The 24094-nt window shown below is 54.6% G+C and overlaps 1 protein-coding gene across 1 annotated transcript in view; it reads left to right on the top strand.

Annotated features, from left to right (window-relative positions):
• Positions 1-23139, top strand: part of GNG7 (G protein subunit gamma 7) — a 155685-nt gene extending 132546 nt beyond the window's left edge. Inside the window, exons 4-5 of the mRNA XM_060145756.1 lie at positions 16148-16266; positions 19547-23139. Of these exons, the coding sequence (XP_060001739.1) occupies positions 16186-16266; positions 19547-19672 (207 nt within the window). The 5' untranslated portion in view covers positions 16148-16185 and the 3' untranslated portion in view covers positions 19673-23139. The remainder of the gene's footprint in view (positions 1-16147; positions 16267-19546) is intronic.
• The last annotated feature ends 955 nt before the right edge of the window (positions 23140-24094 follow it).

Below are 24094 nucleotides of genomic sequence, written 5' to 3'. Positions count from 1 at the left end.
CCCCTCCCTCTGACTTTCTAATGGCGTGTGCACGTTTCTGTAGGGTCTAGGGCAGGTCTTTCCACCTCGGCACTGCTGACGTCAGAGCTGGGTCATTCTCTGGGGGGTGCGGCGTCCCTGGCACAGTGGGGTGTGGAGCAGCCTCCCTGGTCCCACCCCCTGAATACCAGGAGCCCCCCAGTCGTGACAACCACAGATGCCCTAGACATCGCCCCTGATGGAGACCCCCTGTTCCAGGGGCTTCCATGCCATGGACTGTGACGCAAGGGTACCCCCTGGAGGCGTGCAGGTCCGAGGCCTCGTGCACACAGTGGGTGTGTAAGAAGTGCACGGTAATCAACCTGCACGTGGGCACAGCCCTCGGCCAGCCAGCTCCCTGGGCCCTGCAGGAGGGCAGCTTGTTCAAAGAAGCCCAGAGACTGTTCTCCCAAACCTCATCCCTTTCTGTTTTGCATTGGGATTGATTTTCCTCTTTCAGCACAGCAGCCCGCCTCCTCTTCTTCTGAACACCGTGTACTGGGGGGCGGTTATCCCCGGGGTGGGGGAGAGCCTGCTTTCTCACCCGCGTCTCATTTGTACTCCTGTCGAATCTCGCTGGAGGTTTGTGTTTTGGGGCGGGGGGTTGTTTTGTTACCTTCCTGTTTAATGGCAGGTGGGGATGGGGGTCAGGCTGCCAGGCCCTGGGAGGAAGGAATTCAGAAGCTTGGTGAGCTGTAAAGCTACCGGTTCCGGAAGTTTTAAAGCAAAATGAAGGCTGTTTCTGTTCTCTCTGAGGACAAGGAATTACTGCCCTCCGCCTGCCTCCCCTCTCTTCCCCTCCCCTCCCGAGAGCAGAGCTCTGTGGGCTGGGGACGAGGCCAGGGACGCAGGCTCCCGCTGCCAGCTGCCCCCCTCCCTCTGCAAGGCCACCTTCTTGGGGCTCTGACTCACGCAGCTCGCCGGCCACACAAGCCCCGTCCGCCTGGATGAGGAGGCTATAGAGGAGGGTTTCAGAACGCCTGGAAGCAGCAGGCTTTCTCTGAGCTGAGATTCACTGAGGCCAACTTCCTGTGCTGTCGGGATGAAATGCATGTGGCACTCATGTCCCAGGGAGCAGGAACCACGGGGAGCAGGTTGGTCGCTAATGGAGAAGCTGCCAGAAACTCCTCTGGCGTTAATGCTTTACCTGCGTCTCAGGGCTGTTAACAAAGAGAATGAGTGCCCTGTCCACGCTCAGCGGAAGGAGTGGGTGCCAGCTGGAATTGTCCCCGGCCCCATGGCCAGCGTCTAGCATGTAGAGTGCTGGGAAGAAGCCAGCCCAACAGTCAGGAGACCCCACTCAGGCCTCCCCTGGCCATTGTATCAGCTATCCGTGCTGCGTAACAAGCTATCACAGACCCAGCAGCTTCCAGCTCTCAGTTCTGGAGGTCAGCAGTCGGGCCATGGTGTGGCTGCCCTCTCTGCTCAGGGTCTCACCAGGCTGCAGTCGAAATGCCTCATCTGGAGCTCATTCAGATTGTTCCAGAATTTGGTTCCTTGCAGGTATAGCAGCGGGGTCCCCCCCACTCTTGCAGCCACCCCCATTTCTTGCCACCCGGCCATCTCCAGCTTCAAAGCCAGCAACACAGGGTCTCCCTTGCATGGAATCCCTTTCACACTCACTCCCCTGATTAGAGCAGGCCCACCAAGGGTATCCCCTCTCTGTCACCTGTGCCACACGACACGGCCCGGCCCAGAGCTAAATCCCTTCCTATCCTCGGGTCCTGCCCACACTCTCGGGGAGGGTATTGTACAAGGTCACTGGGGGTCATCGTAGATGTGGGTACAGCCCCAAGGATCCCTTGCTAGATTGCTGGTGAAGGTCGGGTGTGACAAATGCCTTGTCATTGCAAGTGGGCCCCCCAGAGGACGTAGGCCCTCCTGTGCATGGCCTAGGGGGTCACTCCAGGCCACAGGTGAGATCAAGCGCGTTAGCCCTGACTCAGGATGGGCCCTGAAACCAAAAAGAAAACCCTCGTTCCTGTTTCCCGTGATTCTCCTTATTGTCTTTAACTGTAAAATTCAGGGCAGAAGCATTGCTGTGAGGGGTTCTGACCCAGTACTTCTCAACTGAGGGGGCGGTCCTGCCCCCACCCCCGGGGACACGGGGCCATGTCTGGGGACAGCTGTGGTGGTCATGACTGGGGGGCTTCTGGCATCAAGTGGGTGGGGGCAGAAATGCTGCTCAAACCCCTCAGTGCTCAGGACGGTACCAGTGTCAGCAGTGCCTGGGGGACAGACCCTGAACTAGTCTGTCCTCCTCAGGACATTACGTGGCCCTTGAGGGACACTCTGTCTCTGAGAGCCAGGGCCTCCCAACCCACCTCATCCCAGGCCTATGGGCTCGTGCTGCTTCTGGAAGTGGCGGCCGCAGCTCCCAGGGGAGCAGTTCGTCTCACACTGAGCCCCCAGGGCTGCGGGTCCACGTTCAGTGCACAGAACTGAGAGCCGGGCCGGGACTGTGCCTGGGTATCCGCCTGCCACAGGCAGACCCCTCGGCCAGGGAGGGGTCCCCAGTGGCCCCCTGGCTGCACCGCCTCTTGGGCCACCAGAACCAGGAGCCGCTCCTCAAAGGCCCTGCTCACCTCGCCAGCCGCATTTTTCACATTCTTTTCCCTTTACGCAGCCCAACCAGCCAACTTTCTCAGAAGCCTCTGTGGCATCCCATTCTTTCTCTTCTGGTAAGAAAGCAGCCTTGGCGGCTCGGGTGTCAGTTTATCGAGTGGGCTGGGAGTGGCACTCTTCCCAGCTATGAGAGCTATGTGTGGAATTCACAGGGATCGCTGGCATTTTTGTGTCTTGCTGTCACTGCTTCCTGTGCAGCTGGAAAACACCTCTGAGGGTGGAGATGGCATCACAGGCTGAGCAGGGGGGCACGTCTGCTCTCTCCGGCCTCTAAGTCTGCCTGCCAGAGACACGCCCGGCAGGTTGGGGCTTCCCTAGATGCCCAGGGTGTGTGTCTGATCCACTTTCCCCTGAGCCCCGCTGCTCAGGGCTCGGAGCTCCAGGGTTCCGGCAGGGGCTGGGGCCCCCCAGGCCTGCTGTCTCCTTCTTGGCTTTGCCCATGAGGACACGAGGCTCAGCCCACCCACGCCCAACGAGGTCTCGGGTACCTATCTGCCACACATTCCCCCCCGCCCCGCAGCCATGAGTGATCTGGACGCAGTCACGCCAAGTATCTTGGCAAGACACAGAGGCTAAAAGACATCTTAGAGGTCCTGCATCCGGGCCCGTCCTGCCGCCTTAGAGAGCGCCCGTTACTCCGTCTGACTCGCCCAGGTGGAAGGAAGCAGGCTCGGCCGCCAGGAAACACCAAGCCCACGTCACCAGGAGCAAGGGGACAGAAACGTATCTTGAGAAGGCCTGGGGGGGGGGGGCGGTCCTCTGCGGGGTGCAGAGGTGATGATGCAAAGGTCTCCCAGGCCCACACGTGCAGCCCTGTCGTAAGCTGGCAGGACAGTCTGCTCAAGTCCTTGGGGGAAAGTGTCCAGGACTTCGAGAGCCCCAGAGTCGCTTACAAACCACCAGACGGGAGGCGCAACGCTGGGAGTCTGCTGTTTCATCTCACTCGGGGTTTTCTCTGACCCTGGTGGCCGCACAGGCCTGCCCCAGGGTTGTCGATGTCCCCAGCGTTCTGCCCCAGTCTTTCTCCAAAGCAAGAAGCCGTGTGAGGGTCCTGGCACCATCCCTCGTGTGTGGAGGCCCTCAGCCCTGGGACCACTGTATGTCTAAACCCTTCGCCAAATGCACTGGGCCATGGTGGATGCAGAGACCGTGCCCCTCACCCTCTGAAGCTTGCCTCTGGGTGCAGGGGGGACAGAGCTATGTGCTGGGACCCATCCGACTGCCCCTAGATCTGGTCTCCCAGTGAGCCCTGGTTTGGGAATTAGATTCAAACCCTGACCCGACCTCCACCCGCTGCGTGGTCTCGGGAAGGTTATTAACATACGAACGTCTTCAAGCCTCAGTCTCCTCATCTGTAAAAAATGGGCACAGAAGTCCCTTCATGATGCCCGACATCGTGGTCCTCCCCAGTAACAGAGACTATGAATGCACTCCGTCACCTGCAGAGTACACATGAAGCTTGGCACTCCAGTGCTCTTGTCCACAAGCCAAAGACACACAGCCTATATATTTCTTGGTCCAAGTCAAACAAACCACTGATTTTTCCCATTTTCCACTTTCCTCCTGATTAGGAAAATATATGGCTACCCTTCAACAACAGCAAGATGAGGGCTTTTCTTTATCTTCCTTTTCTTTTAAAAAATGTTTGCTTAAAAAAAAAGTTTGCTTAAAAATGTTATTCCATACACACGATGAAATATTACTCGTGAAAAGGAGCGAAGCACTGACACTCACTACAACGTGGATGGACCTTGAGAACACGATGCTCAGTGAGAGAAGCCAGACACAGAAGGACACACAGGGTGTGATTCCATTGATGGGAAATGTCTTGTTTCTCTTTAAAATTTCACCCTGGGGTGGTTTTAAGCAGAGAAGTCGCACTGTGATAAAGAAGTCACACTTTTACCCAGGGGGCCAGGGTAAAAGATATTTCTGAGAAAGACATCCTGAGAGAAAGACATCAACCCAGTCCCCAAGGAACCGCCAGGCCTTGGGAGAGACAGGCAGACAGGTGTACCAATCACCTGGATGTAACGCAGGTCCCCACACAAGATGTGAACCCACACAGGGAGGCCCAGGATGGCACGTTGCATTACCTTGGGAGCACCCACACCCAGAGAATGGAGTCAGATGGTGGAAAAGGAGAAGTCTGGTCCCTTCAGCCCCTTATGAGGGCACCAATCCCATTCACGAGGGCCCCACCCTCAAGACCTAGGCACCTCCCAAAGGCCCCACCTCTTGATACCGAACAGGGCTTCAACATGCATTTTGGGGGGGTGGGGGGCAAAATATTCGATCCATAGCAGGCAGGATAGGGGGTGGGGGAAGAATTCCTGGCAGAGGGAAGTGAGTGACAAGCTTTGACTTTGTACTTGGTTTGTGAGGCCGCAGGGGCCCCAGGTGGTTTCTGAGTAGGGCAGGGACAGACTCAGGTGCATTTTCAGAAGTCACTCTGGCTGTTAGGAGGAGGGATGGAGGAGGTGGGTGGACGCCCCTGGCTGGGGATGGGGGGAGGGCACAGGAGTCTGCCTGGGGCTGCTGAGGGCTGGACCAAGGAGAAGTCTCCAGGGACAGCTGGCCTGGTCCCCCATCACTCTGGCCTTGGACCAGTTGCAGCAGATGGAGAAGTATACACGTTTTTTCAGATACCGACTTTATTTTTTTTTTCTGTGTGTAAAAATCACACAGTTCAAATGAGTGACCTCCTGAATTAGTACTGAGGACTCCAATCCCTGAAACCCAGTAACCGAAATAGCATAATTTAAAATAGCATCATACAATGTTCAAGGCAGAACCTTAGAGCATCTTCTGTTGATGGACTAGGTGGAGGTAAATATCGAATTAATGGCTCTTGTGATTCTTGTGTGTTTTCAGGGCTGTTCACTTCCTGTTTATTTTTCCATGGGGACTTTAGAATTATTTTATCAAGTTCTTTCCCTTCCTCAACATTTTGGTTTTGTTTCGTTTTTTGCATCTTCTTACATTTCCCGCCTTCTATCTGAGGTCATTTTTCTCTAATATCTTTTTATTTTACCTTTAATAAGGCAGGTCATCTGGAGACCGTCTTCCTGTTTGTCTGAAAATGTCTTTATTTTACCCTAGTTCTTTTTTTTTTTTAATTAATTATTTTTGGTTGTATCAGGTCTCAGTTGTGGCACACGGGCTCTTTAGTTGTGGCACTTGGGCTTAGTTGCCTCGCGGCATGTGGGATCTTAGCTCCATGACCAGGGATCAAACCTGCATCCCCTGCATTGGATTCTCAACCACTGGGCCACCAGGGAAGTCTCATTTTTACTCTAATTCTTGAAGTTGATTTTCACCAGGTCTAGAATTTTCACTGGATCCATGAAATTGTTGGTCCTTATTCCTCTGGCAGATTATGTTTGTTTGTTTTGTAATTAAGTGATTTTATTAAGGTATAATTCCTTTTCAGTAAAATGAACAGAGCTTACATATGTCGTTTGATGAATTTTGACAAGTCTATACACCTGTGTACACTAGCACCTCAGTTGAGATAGAGAACACCTCTAATGTCTGTCTTCTTTCACCCTTTGAGAGTCCCACATGTGGCTTCATCTGTCAGTAGGTTCTTCTTTCCCTTGTGCAGTAGTATTCCATGGTATGAATTACCGCAGTTTGTTTATCCATCCTCCTGTTGGCAGGCATTTGGGTTACTTCCAATTTTTGCTGTTACAAATACAGATGTATGAACATCTTGTACAAGTCCTTTTGTGGAAATATGTTTTTATGTATCTTGGGTAAATTCCTAGGAGTGGAATTGCTGGGTCATAGGTTAAGTATGTGTTTAGCCTTATAAGAGTCTGCTAACCCACTTTCCAGGGTGGTTGTACTATCCTATGCTCCCATCAGTAACGTGTGAAAATTCTGATGTTTGTACATCCTCCCCAATACATGGTATTGTCGGTCTTTTAGATTTTTGCCAACTCTAAGGGCTGTGAAGCCGTCTCCCACGGTGGTTTTCATTTATACTTGCCCTGATGACTAATCATTGAGCACCTTTTCAGGTGCTCATTGGTCATTTCTCTGTCAATTTCTAAAATGTTTTTCCTGCCTGAGGTTCTAGGGCTTCTTGAATCTGTGGCTTAGAGTCCTTTTTTTTTTTTTAATCAGTTTTAGGAAATTATCCATCACTATCTCTTCCAAGATTGCTTCTGCCCCTTTCTCTCCTCCTTCCAGAGCTCCAATTACACGTGTGTCAGAACTTACTGCATCCTCTGTGTCTTATACCTTGTCTCATGTGGTCCATGCTTCATTCTGGATATTTCCTATCTTCCAGTTCACTAATTTTCTCTTTAGTTATCTTTAATGATACTGCTTCTTCCATTGTGTTCGTTTCAGATATTGTCAGTTTCCAACACATCCGTTCAGTCTTTTTCTTTAGTTTCCAATTCGCTGCCAAAATTCCAACCTCACATATTTAACATAATTAATATAGTTATTTTAAAGTCTGTCAATTCCAGTGTATCGAACCCCTGGGAACCTGTTTGTATAGTCTGTTATTTCTGCTGATTTTTGTTCATGTGGTCCTGTCTTCTGTGCCTGGTCATTTCTGATTGTGTGCTAGACATTGTGACTGCTGACTTGTTTGTAGAAATAATTTGAAGCCTAAGATGATGTTGTTTTCCACCAGAAAGGGTTCATTTTTACTTCTGTCCAGCATCTAGGGCTGCTAGCAATCTAAGTTCACCTCAATCCAGTATCGGGAACTGAGGTTATTCAGAACTCAGCTACAGTCACTGTGAGGGCCTGTCTGCTTCCTGTGGACCCTTTTCTTAGAAGGCAGGACTCTTTTGTCCTAGCTCATACCAAGGAGGAGTTCCCCAATCTCTCTCCCCTTAGGAGGCCCTGGATCTCAACCTCTGAGCCCCTAGCCTTGTGAGGGCAATAGCCACTTGGCCTCTTAGCAAACCCTCCACCCCAGTAAAAAGCAGCCCCAAAGCCAGACTCCTGGGTTTCCATCCTCCCCAGATCCTGGATGGAAATCTTCACTATCTTAATAGTGAAGTCCTCCAGTCCTCCAGTCCCTTCAAGCTTCTCTATTCCATGAAGCTTTGCTAGTTGCCCTCGTCAGGAGAGCGTCCACACGAGCTGGCCCACCGTCATTGGAGTGAAATCTGCAGATAGAGGGTTTTTTGGTTGTTGTTTTGTTTTTTATTTATTTATTTTTGGCTGCGCTGGGTCTTCGTTGATGCGTGCAGGCCCTCTTCAGCTGTGGCGAGCGGGGGCCACTCCTCGTTGGGGTGCGTGGACTTCTCATTGCGGTGGCGCCTTCCGCTGCAGAGCACAGGCTCCAGGCACGCGGGCTCAGCAGCCATGGCGCACGGGCTCAGCTGCTCCGCGGCACATGGGATCCTCCCGGACCAGGGCTCAAACCCGTGTCCCCTGCACTGGCAGGTGGATTCTCCACCACTGCGCCACCAGGGAAGCCCCAGATAGAGGTTTTAGTCCAAAGTCCAGGTGGCTGAGGAGGAGGCCATGAATGTGTCAGTAGATCAGCGTGATCTTAGAGCCGCAGAACGACAGAAGAGGATCCATGCTCAGCTTTTTTTTTTTTTAATTAAGTTATTTATTTATGTATTTTTGCCTGTGTTGGGTCTTTGTTGCTGTGCATGGGCTTTCTCTAGTTGTGGTGAGCGGGGGCTACTCTTCGTTGTGATGTGCGGGCTTCTCATTGCAGTGGCTTCTCTTGTTGAAGAGCACGGGCTCTAGGCATGCCGGCTTCAGTAGTTGTGACTTGCGGGCTTGGTAGTTGTGGCACGTGGGCTCAGTAGTTGTGGCTCGCGGGCTCTAGAGCACAGGCTCAGTAGTTGTGTCGCACGGGCTTAGTTGCTCCTCGGCACGTGGTATCTTCCCAGACCAGGGCTCAAACCCGTGTCCCCTGCATTGGCAGGTGGATTCTTAACCACCACTCCACTAGGGAAGTCCCTCCACTCCTAGTTTTAATACAATCCACTTCAGATCTGCCCCGCTTTCCCCCAGGCCAGGTGGGCTTTGTGACGCCCTGCCCCACCCGGCCCCTGGGCAGATGAGTGGTGTGGCCACTCAGGGGCCAGCAAAGTCCGAGGGCAGGGAGATTTCCTAGTAGCTTCCAGCAAACCGGCCAGTGCACACTCACTGTGCAGAGGTGCAGAGGAGGTCCAGGCACCTCGTCTCTCGTCCCTCCTCCCCCGCAGCTGTGTTTATATGTGGCAGTTGCCACAGGTTCCTGAAGGAGGGCCCTCCCTGTGGCTGCCAGCCTCTGGGGCCCCCGCCCCCCAACATAGGAACTTGGGGACCTGGAGGTTGGCCAGGCCCTGTGCCGAGAGGGAGTGTCACTCTGAGCATTGAGCAGAGCTCACTGGAGCTCAGAGCGGGGAGGTAACTTTCCCCAAACCACACAGCTTTGGGAGCTGGGACAGAATGCAGGTCTGCCACTTTCCACAGGGGCTCTGCCTCCCCCTCTCTCCCCCCAGGGCTGTGCTCTTTTCTCCTTCAAATGTGTTCTTGGTTGAGTTTGAAGGAAACTCTGGCCCCGTGTGACTTCTCCCAGCCACAGAGGTTGTTGGATGCTAAGAAATTCTCTTTTTTTTTTTTTTTTCTGGCCAGGCCAAGCAGCTTGAGGGATCTTAGTTTCCCTGACCAGGGATTGAACCCGCCCCCTCAGTAGTGACAGCACAGAGTTCTAACCACTGGACCGCCATGGAATTCTCAGATGCTAAGAAATTTAAACCCTCTTTGAAACAAACTTCTGTTCCATTCAGTACCATTTCACTTCAAACTGGACCATTTCAATTCCAAAAAACTTTGCATTTTGCCTAAATGAACCTCTTTTAGCTGCTGGGTTTCTTCTGATAAGAGGGTTCCACAAAAGCCTTAGATTCTGCCCCCTGGGGACACTGGGCGATGTCTGGGGACATCTGTGGCTGTCACAACTGGGGGAGCTCCTGACATTGAGTGGGTGGGGGCCAGGGTTGCTGCTCAAACCCCTACAGTGCTCAGGATGGCACCCCAGAGAATGATCCAGCCACAAATGTCAATGGGGGTGCTCACGGTGGCGTGGGGGCAGGTCTGCAGGCAGGTGTCCTGGCTGGGTGAGGGATGCAGGAGAAAGGGACTTGGATCTCAGTCAGGGATCGCGGCCAGGACAGGCGACATTTAGACCAGACCTTCATGGAGGGGTGAGTGGTGACAAACGTCCCGTCTGCACACATATGAGTCATGGGAGGGCTGGTAGAACCTGAGGCCGGTGAGCATCGGGCCAGCAGCAGTGTCCCAGTTTGATATTGTCCCACAGTCACATAAGATGTCACCATCGGGGGAATCGGGGGAAAAGGGTGCATGGCACCTTGTACAATTTTTGCAACTGCCTGTCAGTCTGTGATTATTTCAAAATACAAAACAGCGCAGTTTTTTACTTGTGTGTGTATATTAGGATCTTTGCAAGTGTATCCCCTGCAGTGACTTTGGAAACTGTTTGAAAATGTTTAACCTGTAAAGTTAAACATACACCTGTCCTAGGAGCCAGAAATCCCATGCCCAGGCATTTCCCCAGGAGAAACAGAAACTTAGGTTCCCACAAAAACCTGGACATGAATGTTCACCACGGCTTTACTCACAATTGGTATTGGCTACGGGACTGTATGCATTTCTAAGTTCTCATCGACTGCATGCCCCAAAGCACGGATTTTACTGGATGCAAGTTGTACCTTAATGGAAACCACTTCATTAAAGGAAATCATAAAAACAATTATTAACCAGACTGTCAATTTGAGGTTCCCTTTCTGCCTTTATCCACATATGTTTTAATACAGTGGTAAGTAGCCACACATCCTCACTTTATCCATCTCCCTGTTTTTCATGAAACACCTCCTCTGGGCTCCCCATCTTTGGGTACCATTTATAACAGTTGCTCCACTAGGAAAACACCCCACTGAATTAGCCATTCCCCCGTTGCAGGACACATGGTTTCATTCAGTTTCTCACTATTATAAATAACACCGTTGTAAACACCTTTCTATATATAGCTCTTTATTTCTCTTGATTTTTGTTCCCTCGGGATAAATGCCCCAGCAAGGGATTTGAGAGGACAGCCTTGTAAGCTCCTGATGTCCAGTTTACGAGGCTGAGATGGGCCAACAATACCAGAGAGTCAGGGACGAGCATATCCCTACCTGCGTCAGGTGTCGCTCTTCCTGCAGCCTTCCTGGTGTCCTGGGTAAATGAAGTGCTGGCAGCCCATGATCCCTCCAACCTACTTTCGTCAATTGCTAATGAGGCCACGCTTTGTTCACTTTGTGTTTTACCGGTTAAATTACTTTTCACATGAATTCCTGGAGTGAGTCCTCTCCCGATATAAAATACCCAGCTAAGATATTATTAACATGACAAAGAGGTCACTTTCCAGTGTATCGCTGCCATGGTTCTTCCTAGGTCGCTGGTCTTGGGTTTTAGTTTTATAGGTTTGCCGTGAAGAAGTTCTGAATAGTTTTATACAATTATAGCTGTTAATCTCCACTCGTTCTGTTGCTTCAGTTGCTACGGGGTAACTTCTCTGGAACAGAAAATCAACATTCTGTACATTTTCACTAATCTGTGTATATCTTCTTTTTCATCCTATGACTTGTTTTGTTTTTTTACTTTGTGGGCACGCCGCACGGCATGTGGGATCTTAGTTCCCCAACCAGGGATTGAACCTGCGCCCCCTGCAGTGGAAGCGCAGAGTCTCAACCGCTGGACCACCAGGGAAGTACCCATTCTATGACTTTTTATATGGAATCTCTTTGGTTGGGAAAATGAGGCCTAATATAATCCAGAGGTTTCCCCCTTCCAATCCCGGGGGAGGTGGCTCTGCCCCTGGGCCACACGGGGCCATGTCTGGGGACATCTGTGGCTGTCATGACTGGGGGCCTCCTAGCATCGAGTGGGTGGGTCCAGGGTGACTGCTCTGCACCCCGCAGCGCCCGGGACGGCCCCCCACAGAGAGTGACATGGTCCCAGTGTCAGCAGGGCCTTGGGGGAGGGACCCTGTTCTAACTCGGTGTCCCCCATCCTGCCATCCCCCAGCTCGCCATCGAGAAACACCACCCTCCCCCAGTTGTGTTTAATCCTCATGTGCATTTGAGCCTGGCATCTGGGCTCAGGTCTGTAACACTCCGGTGATGACCCTCCCTCTGTAATCAGCGCAACCTCACAATGCGTCCTGGCGTGCTCAGGGCCTTCACGGTCCTTGCCTTGCAGCCACGCACCCGCGATGCTTCTGTGGGATCCAGCCTGACCCTGGTGACTTCCTAGCCCTTTACTGGGAGGCCAGCCAGGGCCTGCTGTCGTCTGTTAAGTTTCTATTTTTAGGCAAACCTCACCCCAGGTCATGCCCCCAGCCTTGCCACGCTAGAACCAGCCACTCCCCAGGCGGAATCTGACCGCTACCTGCAGCCCCAACCGCCTAACCCCTCCCTCCTGCTTCCCAAGGCCCTGCCCGGCTTCCAGGGCCTTCCAAGGCTCCACGGGCCAGGCAGGACTGGCCAGGTCAGGTGCCTGGAGCCGTCACGTGTCTCTGGCAGGGAGGCAGCTGGTGAGGAATGTTCCCGGGCTGACTCACGGCCACTGCCTGTCCTGCGAGAGGTGACCTAACCCCGGGGGGCACGCGGTGAGGCAGTGACTGACCGTGACACCGCCAGGACCAGGACGTCGGTCTGCTGTCTGGGCTGCCGTGATGCAACTACGTCTGGTCTCAGCTGCTCATGCACACACACACGTGCACACACATAGATACAAACTGACACACGTGCATGCACACGCATGCAGGCTCACACACGCACATACATGTAAACAAATGCACACACACACGTGCATGCACACACACAAGCACACACACACCCCCAATGCAGCCCACTCCGGCCGTCCCGGGGGGTCCAGGTTATAACCCAGCCTGGAGGGAGCCTCTCAGGGCATCGTGCCCGGAACAGAAAGCCAGCAGCACCGAGGGGCTTAGAGCTGACGAGGGAGGCCATGGTTTGGGGTGCCCCACGGGGTAGCCGGGCCTCCTAGGGTCCTGGTGGACACTCTGAGTGTGGGTGCTGAGCAGGACTCCCCGGCCTTCCAAGGAAAACATGCTGTGAAGCCACCCCATTTGTTCTCTGTCAGCATCTATATTTAGCGCTGAGTAATTTAGGTATTTTTAAGTCGAACCAAGGGCGGTTTTCCCTGAATTGGATGTTTTGTGGCCGCTTTGAAGCTCTCTGCTGAATCAGAGCCCTCTGGAAGCCCACATGTGGGCCCTGTATGCCCAGAGCAGACACATTCGGGCCTTTTCTGACCCAGAAAGGGGCCTGGGTGTCTGGCGGGAAGGCAGGCAGCCAGTAGTGTGGAAGGGATTTTTTTTTTTTAATGGAACTTGGATGGAGATCACTGTAGGTTCACACGCAGTCGTACCAGATCGCAGAGACAAAGTCCCTGCATCACCTACCGAACACAGATTCCTGCAGTTTTACTTGTGTGTGTATTAGGATCTTTGCAAGTTTATCCCCTGTGCAGACACGTGAACCCCACACACACAGTCTAGATCTCCAGCACTTCACACAGCATGAGGACCCGGTGTCCGCCTGTCCACCCAGACCCCTCCCCAGGCCGCCGCCCCCCTGCAGCCACAAGCCTCTGGTCCATCTCCACGACCCTGTGGTCTCAGGGGTGTTCTGTACATGGAACCGCACAGCATGTGGCTCTGGAGACTGGCCTCCTCACTCCGCGCGATCCCCTGGAGGGCCATCCGAGACGTGCACGTCCGCGGTCCGTTCCTGTTTATTTCCGAAAGGGAAATTTCTTGGGAACCTGAACTCTGCCTTTACTTTTCTGCAGCCGCCCCTCTGGGAAACAGACAGAGGTACAATGTATGATGACAGAAGCACATGGTGCTACTGAAAGGCCTGGGTAAAAGCCAGCCCAGTCGGGCGGCTCCCCAGGACTCCTGAACTTGGGCTCTGCACCCCACCATCCTGAACGAACACTGCGTGGACACACTGGGAGCGTCTTCAACCCGGGCCATGCGCACACTGGGGCCAGGTCATTCTCTGATCTCATCTCAATGCCAGGAGCCCCTCTCCCTGTCGTGATGACCACAGACGTCCCCAGGTGTCGCCCAGTGTCCCCTGAGGACAGGATCTCCCCAAGTGAAACCCCTGGGTTACGGATTCCATGGGCGCCGCCAGGGCAATGTGACCTCTGAGGTCCTGGATGCTGCACACATTTAAGTCCACACCTGAGTGGGAAGGAGAGGAGGAGGTGACTCTCAGATGCTGGGGCCCCCCCTGGTTTACACCAGCTGACCATCGGGGATTTATCCTGGTGTCCAGTGTGACCAGGGATCGGACTCAATTTCTCAGCCTTGGCGTTATCATCATTTGGGGCTGGGCCATCCTCTGTGGGGGGCCGCCCTGGGCACTGGGGTTGGGGGGTGTTGAGCAACAACTGTGATTGAAAACCACAAATGTCCCCAGGCATCACCAAGTGTCCCCTGGGGGCAGGATGGCCCCAGTTGAGAACCAGTGTCCCAGGGCTCACTAAATATAGATTGGATGGAAAAAGTAGAATTTTCACCACCTTAAGGGACAGAAAAATTGTGCATAACTGAATTATAAAAAATAAATTTACATCACTCGTACATGGCTGGTGGGAATGTAGAATTGCGTAGCCACTCTGGAAAGCAGGCCGGTGTTCTCTTAAAAAATTAAACAAGCAGTCGCACTCCTCAGCATTTATCTCTGAGAAATAAAGGCTTATATTCACGCAGAAGCCTGCACACGGACGCCTGTGGCAGCTCTGTTGCTGACACAGCCAGAACCGGGAGCCAGCCCAGGTGTTCTCGGACAAGCAAAGGGTTACGGGGCACCTCCACACCGTGGTCCTTTACTGCAAAGGAATGAACTGTGGATAAGCACAGCCGCAGGGGTGGATCTCCAGACAATTAGGTCGAGTGGGAAAAAACAGCCAATTCCGAAAGGCTCCTTACCGAGTGGTTCCATTTAAACAGCATTCTCCGGACTTCCCTGGTGGTCCAGTAGCTAAGACTCTGCGTTCCCAACGCAGAGGGCCCGGGTTCGATCCCTGGTCGGGGAACTAGATCTCACATGCCTCAACTAAGACCCGGCGCAGCCAAATAAATAAATATTGAAAAAATAAATAAATCGCATTCTCATCATTAATTGAATATGGATGTAAGTCAGGTTAAGATGGTTTTATCATTTTTTTTCCTACATTGCGTGCTTTGACTTTTTATTTGAACAACAGTGAAACTTTGACTTTTTAACCGAAGTTGAATGGCATTTGTCTTAATCCTGCCCAGTTATAGACCAAATCATACCTAGAAGATGTTTGTGTTAATTTTACTTACACGAGCCATTTCCTGTTTAAGTGGCCTCACTCTGTCTATTGCATTGTTCTTGCCAAGTCTAAGCTCTGTCGTGTTGGGATTCTTCTAACACTGAATTTGTGGGGTAGAAACGTATCATGCGCTACACATTTTATTCATAATAAACTAAGTTATAGCCTATTGCAACCTAAAATAAAGAAATAAATAAACAGCATTCTCAAGGCCATGGTACTAAAGTTTAAAAGGTGAACAATGGCCATGGCCTGGCCACCTGCTGTGGCCCCTGAAGGGAGGCATGAGGACCCTAGGGGTGGAAGTGCCCCCCATCTCCCCTGTGTCAAGGTCAGCATCCTGGTTATGACGTCACTACAGCTTTGCAAGATGCCGCCGCTGGGGGAAACCAGGCAGCGGGCGCACGGGCTGTCTCTACTGTTTTCTACAAATGCATGTGAATCTATGGGCATCGCAACATTTTAAATGTAATTAAATTTTAATTTGCTGGACAATTGACCAAATGAAGGAAGGAGACAGGCCCAGGCCCTGCAGAGAAGGGGTGGGGTACCCAGGACCCACGGGTGCAGGCTTCCCACGTGATCTGCCTTGGTCCAGAGCCAGGGGTCTCGCCCCTGGGCGACTCTGCCCCCGGAGGACACTGGGTCATGTCTGGGGACATCTGTGGTTGTCACACTGGGGGTGCTCCTGGTATCAGGTGGGTGGGGGCCGGGGAGGCTGCTCGACACCCCACGGGGCCCAGGACGGCCCCCAAGAGGGAATGATCGGCCCCAGTGCCAACAGTATGGGAGGAGGGGACCCAATGCAGGAGCAGGAATCAGAGAAAACTCCCCTCGTTCTGAGCCAACCAGGAGCCGATGCAATGGTTTTGTGAGCTCTCCTGGGACCCTCAGTGGTCATGTCCAGTGAGCACTTACCCCCGACCAGCCTCAGGAGGGGACTGTAGGAGAAGATGTGCTTGGCCGGGCCTCTCACTGTGACCCAGGGGCACAGGCGTCATGGCTGCAGGGTGGCGGGGATTCAGGGCCCCCTGAGGTTTCCGGAAGTGGGGCTTCCCTCCTCGACGTCCTCCACCTGCAGTCCTGGGGCGTCACGAGCCAGCTCACATCTGTCTGCTTCTCCCCACAGCTCTCTGGACGACAGAGGCCCAGAGCTGATGGCAGACAATGTCAGCCACTAACAACATAGCCCAGGCTCGGAAGCTCGTGGAACAGCTCCGCATCGAAGCCGGGATCGAGCGCATCAAGGTGAGCAGGGGAGAGAGACCCCCGGGCGCGCCCTCAGCAAACGGTGGGCACGGAGGCTAGCAGGACGGTAGCAGTTTGCACTCGGCTCTGCCTCTCGCTGTGTGACCTTGGGCCACTCAACCTCTCTGAGCCTCAGTTTTCTCAGCAGAAAGACGCAGCTGATGTAAACCTACCTCATGGCTTGTTGTGACGATTGATGTACCAGCATGCTTTGTAAACAGAGTGGGGCAGAGGCAGGCCTCGAGTGCCGCTGTGAGCCCGCCCCGGCCCTCGGGGTCCGTCCCTGGACGGCCCCGGAGAAGGCCAAATCAGGCCCCTCCAAAAGGGTCGGCGTGAGACAGTCACTTTCTCCTCTATCCCCTCATCCTCCGAGCTCTGTCCAGCTCCCCTGTTGTGACAGACGCAAAGAGAAGTCAGAGGCCTGGCCCCCGGGAAGAGAGGACACAGGGCCTTTCACTGTTTACTTTCGCCACTTCTGCGTTGATTGCATTTTTTTGAAATAAGCATGTTTGATTTTTAGCTAAAAAGAGAAAAAGGACAAGCAGCTCCTCCTAGCAAACGCTTAACCCATCAGGGACCAGGAACGTGCAAAGCAAAATAAGATAGTGCATAATTGGGCAGTCAGCTCTGCGGGCTTTTTTTCTTTTTTTTAATTTGCATAAAGTTAACTGTTTTTGAAGTGCGCGATTCAGTGGCATTTGGTGAACTCAAAATGTGCAACCATCATGACTAATTCCAGCACATTCCATCACCCCCAAAAAGAAGCCCGTCCCCATTAGCAATCACCCCACATCCCCTCCCCAGCCCCTGACAACCAGGAACCGACTGTCTGTCTGTAGATTTGCCTGTTCTGGACGTTTCCCATCAATGGAATCACACTGTGGGTCCTTCTGTGTCAGGCTTCTCTCACTGAGCCTCATATCCTCAAGGTCCGTCCACGTTGTAGTGAGTGTGAGGGCTTCACTCCTTTGCATGGCTGACTGATGCTCCCGTGTGTGGAGGGACCGTATTTGTTTATATAGCTGAATCTTAAGTCCACGAGTGGACATCAGGATGACATCCAGGGCTTTCAAAGGATATAGACCAACGGGCCAGTCATGGCCTCCTACACGAGAAAGCTGTCTGACACTTTTCGAAATCACCTTCTCACCAAACCCATGTCCACTTTGCAAAGGACGGTGAGCCACCTCCGAGAAGCTGATTCCTGCCCCAGACCCCAGCTTGTGGGTGGCTGGGTGAGGACCAGGGAGTCTCCATCCAGGGAAGACACGGGTCATTTATGCTTCCACATTAGCCGTGCTCCAGCTACCCGCTGGATTAGTCAGGGATATATGACTATATGTTAGAGACAGAGAGGGAGCATGAGAGGTGGTTTAAGGCATTGGCTCACGCAGTCGTGGGGCTGGCAGGTCTCAGGGTGGCAGGGCTGAACCACAGACTGGAGACCCAGGGAAGAGCTGGTGCAACTTGAGTCTGAAGGCCGTCGGGAGGCAGAATTCCTTCCTCTTCGAGGGACCTCAGTCTTTTCTCTGAAGGCCTTCAACTGATTAGATGCGGCCCACCCACATCACGGAGCGTCACCAGTTTTCCTCAAAGTCCATCGATTTAAATGCTAATCTCACCTTAAAAAGACCTTCGTAGAGACATCTAGGCTGGCAGTTGGCCACACAGCCAGGTACCTGGCCTAGCTAAGCGGACACAGAGAATCAGCCGTTACTCCACGCATCTGCTCAGGCCTTGCTTCCCTCAGCACGGTCGTCCCCCAGTCACTGCTGGTCGCGGGTTAGGAACGGAGGGCCCGGCAGTGCGGACACGGGACCCCATGTGGCCATGGGGCCAACCCCTGTCGTCGCCTTGCACCTCCAGCCCAGCCAGGTGGGAAGGAGGCTGCAGCACCCCCCGGGTGGTGTCGTGGGGGGCGCCTCCCACGAGGCGTCTGAATGTTCCAGGACTCTGAGCATTCAAAGCATTCCTTGGGGCTGAAGGCAGAGCAGCCCCGGTTGAAGTGGTTTCCTCTCAGCGCCGAGCCAGCCCCGGCCCTGGCGGAGGCCGCTGACTCAGGAGGCCGCTGACTCACCCGCCCGTTTGATGTCGGGAGGGCTCCCCCCGCGGGCGGCCTTTGAACGTGGGGAGGAGCAGAGTCGGGCGTGACCGGTCTCCCTCCCGTCCCGCCTGAGGTTTTGAGGCCCCAAGACGGCGACTGGGAGCGCAGGGCCGGCCTGAGTGAGAGGCCGGCAAGGCGAGGCGGAGGGCGCGCAGCATCCAGGGGGCCCCCGGGAGCTTGTCTTCCAGGCGGAGCAGTGGAATCCGAGCCTGGGGCCCTGGCGCCCGGGGCCGCAGCTCTGGGGCGCAGAAGACCCTCCGCAGACTTTCCCTGCCTGCCGCTCTTCCGGGTGGGAAGGGGACTGCTGAGGGGTCAAGGCCGCAGAGATGCGCCCGGGACTCGAGGGGCCCCCCGGGTCCCACAACGCAGCCGCGGTGCTGCCAGCAGGGTGGGCCACCCCCCGGACACTAGGCACCACTTTACCCACGCCAGCTTCCCCAGGGCTGCGGTGGGCCCTCCCTGCATCTCCTCCCTCCTCTTTTGGGGACCCTGACGCAGGGGGTCCTAAGTGTCAGCCCCCTCACTATGGTCACCGACACCGCGACAGCTCACACAGCACAAGAATCAAATGCCGAAGGCCTTGTCCCGCCTCTCAGGCGATGTACCTGCAGGGTTCTGCCCGTCAGGTCCTTTCTTCGACTGATTCCTCCCCTGACCCTTCCCTTAACTCCACACAGCCCCCTCTGGAGAAGGTTCAGTTCTTCTGCTTATTCAATCTTAAATTTCCGGTAAAATACATATACGTGACATAAAATTTACCATTAGTGATACTTAGTACATTGACGTTGTGCAACCTAAGGCACCACTACCTAATTCCAGAATATTCCATCACCCCAGAAGGAGGCCCATCCCCATGAGCAGTCACTCCCCAGCCCCTGACAACTGCCCTCGGTGTCTGTGCATCTGCCTGTTCTGGACGTTTCCCATCAATGGAATCACACCCTGTGGGTCCTTCTGCGTCTGGCTTCTCTCACTGAGCGTCGTGTTCTCGGGGTCCATCCACGTGGTAGCGAGTGTCCGTGCTTCTCTCCTTTTTGTGGCTGAGTGATGCTCCCGTGTGTGGAGGGACACGGTGTGTGTCTTCAGGTGACGGGCACTGGGGTTATCTCCACCTTTGTGCTGCCGTGGGCACGGCGCTTCTTATCTTTCCTCTCTTGTCCTTGTGCCCACACACAGGTCTCCAAAGCCTCCTCCGAACTCATGAGCTATTGTGAGCAGCACGCCCGGAACGACCCCCTGCTGGTGGGAGTCCCCGCCTCGGAGAACCCCTTTAAGGACAAGAAGCCTTGTATTATCCTATAGCTCTATCTTCCCTCAGCTCCTCCCTGACCCCCGCCCCCCCCCACCCCGGCCAAGGCATCATTCAGTACACAGTCAAGCAAAACTCTTCATTCCAAAAGAAATGCAAAAAGTTGCCGTCACCCAGGTGGGGTAAAGTGTATCCTCTGGGTTCAGATGGATTTTCAGACCCAACATCGCAGCCCTGTCAGGGGCCGGGCTCCACCACCACTTCTCATGGGAAATAGCTGAAATGCCCAGGCAACGCGGTAACGATTTTTGAAAACGGCCTTGCCATTTGAGTCATGGTCTAGAGCCGAGCTGGGCGGGGAGACGGGAAGGAGGTGGGTGAATTAGCCGCTGGCGTGGCTGACCCGGCCGGGTGGCGAGTCTCACACAGTTGGCCATTTGTGAGGACTTCAGCCAGGTTGATGATGTGATGCCTTTGGCCAGGGTGTGTGAAGTGGACAAAAATTGGGTGGAGTTGGGAGGAGGGACATAACGAACTTTTTTCAGAAATCTTTCTCCTTTTCCTTTAAAACCTCGTAATTCCGTACCGCTAAAATCGGGTGTCATTGGCTGAACTTGTAGCTAAGCTGGGTTGTGTGACTTGGATTTCAGGGGCCGGGAGGGGGGCTTTGCCTGTGAAACGCACCCCTGTCACCCAGGGTCACCCAGCTGTGTGGCTTTTGTGTGGCATGTGTCATCCGACAGCCATGCTGAGGCCCCCTCCCTTTCCTGGGGACCCCGCCCATCCCAGAAACGGATTTTCAGCCCATGGCTCTGGTCACTGCAACGGCCAGCTGTGTTTTCTTTAGTTTTCAGCACGAGACATCAGCGTGGGCAGTTAGAGGCTATGGTCATATTTGGCTCTTCCGTGTTTTGTTCTGTTTTTTTTCCACTTTCTGCATCTCCATGGCCATTTTTCAGACAGAAATGCAGCCTGAGGAGGCCAGCCCAGGGCCCCCTGGTGCTTCGGGGTATAAAATGGTGCGAGGGAATTCCCCGGTGGTCCAGTAGTTAGGACTCCGCGCTTCCACTGCCGGGGGCACGGTTTTGATCCCGGGGAACTAAGATCCCGCAAGCCGGGTGGGCGGCTGGCCAAAAAAATAGGTGTGAAATTGTCTGGAAGTAGCTGCAGAGGCCCTGGAGATGGGATCCTTTGCCCAGAAATGGAGAGGCACTGGCGGTACTCCCCTCTGCGCTCACACCCGGCCGCCCGGAGCATCTGTAAGGTGTCGCGTAGTTGATGGTGAGGGCGGCCGGGGGGGCTCTTTTACAACTGCTGTTTCCTCTGTTACAACAAAAACATTTAAAGAGGTGGAGGCAGAAGGACGGGTCAGATGCACACCTGCTTTCGGCCGCCTGATCCCCGGTGGCCCACCTGCCCGTGCGGCCCTGCGGGGGCGGGGTGGGAAGTCAGGATCCCAGGGTCCCCCGAGCAGAAGGGCCCTGGGCAGCCGGCACAAGGCACGCGGGCTGGTGGGACCCGGAGCCTTGAGCTCCTCTCCCGACGCCTCTGCTCCCCTCGCGCCCCTGGGGCTCAGACCGTGCACAGCTGCGAAGGCTGGCGGGATGCCCGGCACCCCCATGGCCGGCTCCCGCGGGGTGCAGACCCAGGGCCAAGCTTCTCCCCAGCACCCAGCTCTCTCCGGCCGGTCCGGGAGCACCTGGGGCTTCGGGGAGCCCGCTCCCCCACCCATGCAGGTGGAGGGGGGAAGCCACAAAGCCCCCCACCCCACGCTGCTGCCCCCGTACACTGCGCAGGCAGCCAGCGGCCCAGGGGCGCCTGGCCTGCCCACGCCTGGCAGCACAGCAGGACAGAACAAAGCCTGTTCCAGAAACCCCGGGCGCACCCCACGGCTGGGGGTTGGGGAAGCCAGGGCACAGCGGGGCTTAGCCCGAGGGTCAGAGGGGCAGCTGGCAGAGCGAGTCTGCTGGCGAGGACAGCCCACCAGCCATCTGCCGACTGGTCACCCTTTGCTCTGTCCGGGACAGAAGCCTTAATCCCTTCAGCCTGAGCTCGGTCTGCGCTCACCCAGCCGTCCTCCTGCGCCCCTACTGTCCCGGCCTCCCGCTGCCAGGCCCCGAAGAGGACAAGGGGTCCCGGTGCTGAGGTCACAGGTCCCCGGACCCAGGCCTGCCCTCTCTCTCGGGCCCCTGCCCTGCCAGCTGTGCCAAGTCTATCCCCACCGCGTGTCCCCGCCGACTGACCCCGGAGAAGCCAGTGGGAAGCCAAGCCCAGGACCCCTGGCCGATGGGGTGGAGGGACCCGAGTTTGGCAGCCCCATCGCTGGCGGCCGATGGCCGCCCCACCCCACCCCCACAAGGGCTGAAGCAAAATCGCACCGGACCAGAGGCCCCCGAGTCAAGACCCCAGGGACCCAGCGGTCTGGGTAAACTGAGGCCCAGAGAGGGGGAGGACCACCGTCCCCCAGCCCCGCCCCATGGCCACACCTGCCCCGCTGCCTCCCCAGGTGCCCGCTGCCTCCCCAGGTGCTCGCAGCCTCGGAGCCCAGGGAGGTGGCAGTGGGCAAAAGCCCCACCGTGGATTTCTTTCCAGCGGAGGAAAAAGCGCTCTTTTCCTTTTTTTTTTCCTCTTCAACATCAGGGTCCCCAGCATAGGCCTGAAGCATTAGGGCACACACAAGCTTGTGCTCTCCTGGTGCAAGTGTCAGCGTGAAACCATGGTTTTCAGGGCGTTGGGGAACTTTAAGTGCCCCGCGAGGCCGGGAGCCGGCAGTGGCAGCGCGGGCCTCGGGGGAAACCGGCGCCTCGCAACCACATCCCGGGGGGAATTAAGGACACAGGCACCCAAAAAAGGCAGTCCTGGGCGACGCGGGGTTTCTATCTGCAGCCTGCAGTGTTTCCTGTGGGCCTGGCCCGGCCCGGCCCCTCCCCCATCATCCCTAAAGGTCACCCCCCAGGCCAAGAATTAAGTGACTCGGTTGTGACCTCCAGCCCCCTTGGACGGATGGGGATGCAGAAGGTGCTCTTTCTCCCTTTGATGTCCCGGCCGCCCTGTCCTGTCGTCGCTGGGCCTCCAGGCAGCTCATCCATCTCGAGCCCGGGGCGGGCAGGAAAAGGCCATCGGACCCCCGCCCCGAGCATGAGTGACCAGGGGCAGTTTCCGGGCCACGGTGAGGCCACCACAGGTCGCTCGTCCTTCAAGAACCTGCCGCGGGGCGCCTTGAAAAGAAGCCATATGTCGACACCACTCCCCCACTCCCCTCCCCCCCCCCGCCCCGTTTCCTCCTGTCCTCAGAGACCATTGCCAAACATTGTAAAGACCGGTTCCCGGTTCTCAGAAAGCAATCCGTGGTTCTAGTGGGTTCTACCCCATCTGCGTTTGGATGTCCAGTGCTTTTTATTTCTGATTTTTAAAAAATTCCAGGTGTGCCACACCCACTTTCCTGCAGTGTTTGAATATTGTGTGGAATTGTTAATACCAAGTGAATTAATGCACAATAAAAAGTCTCACGGTTCCTTTCCTCCCGGCTCCGACCCTTCCTTGGCTCCCTGGCCGCTGCTTGCTTGGGGGGGGGACAGGGCGGGGTCTTGGCTCCGGCGGGACGGCTTCCCCTCCACCCCCCACTGACCCAGCTGCCCCGGGAAGAGGCAGCGTGGATAGAACCGGGCTTCAGGCAGCAGCACAGACGAGGAAGCTTCAGCTTCTGATCTACAGTGGGAGAATTTCGGGGGACGCTATCTGAGGATCTCCACGCGTGTAAGCCGTGGGTCCCACGGTTTGGAGGGCCGTGGGAAAGCGCCACGCTCCTCCGAGAGCTTGCAGCCTGTGAAGATCTTAATCTTGCCCCTTCCTGCTCTGCGGCACCCAGAGACCACCCTCGACCACCAGACTCCCAGGAAAAAGTGGAGGGAATCTTGGCCCTGCCCCATAGCACACCACGAAGAGTTAAATCTTTAGTAATGGATCTGTAAGTGGGGGATTCTGGGCCCTGAGCGGAGAACTTTCTCTGTATAAGCTAAGGTCCTACGTGCCGTGCTGCGCAGAAAGAAAGAGAGGGAGGGAGGGAGACATGGATGTACCACTGTTTATTTTTTTAAAAAATAATAAAACATTTATAGATTCAGCTGCATTAAAAATTGTCCCTTGTGTATCAAATGTATAAGATTAGGGAAAGGAGGGGGGAGGGATAAATTAGGAGTATGGGATAAACAGATACAAACTACATAAAATAGGTAAGCAACAAGGATTTACTGTATCGCACAGGGAACTCTATTCAATATCTTATAATAAATCAGAATGGAAAATAATCTGAAAATATATATATATGAAGCTGAAAAAAATTTTTTTTCTCCTGGAAAAATAAGTATAAGATTAGAAAGCCGTTCTGCTGTACCCCTGAAACTAACACAACTTTGCCAATCAACTATACTCCAATATAAAATAAAAACTTTAAAAAAAAAAAGATTAGGGCTTCC

The sequence above is a fragment of the Lagenorhynchus albirostris genome, chromosome 3 (genome assembly GCF_949774975.1).
Source record: "Lagenorhynchus albirostris chromosome 3, mLagAlb1.1, whole genome shotgun sequence".
NCBI classification, from domain to species: domain Eukaryota; kingdom Metazoa; phylum Chordata; class Mammalia; order Artiodactyla; family Delphinidae; genus Lagenorhynchus; species Lagenorhynchus albirostris.
The sequence above is the reverse complement of the archived record's forward strand: the minus strand, read 5'-3'. Positions and strand labels throughout refer to the sequence as shown.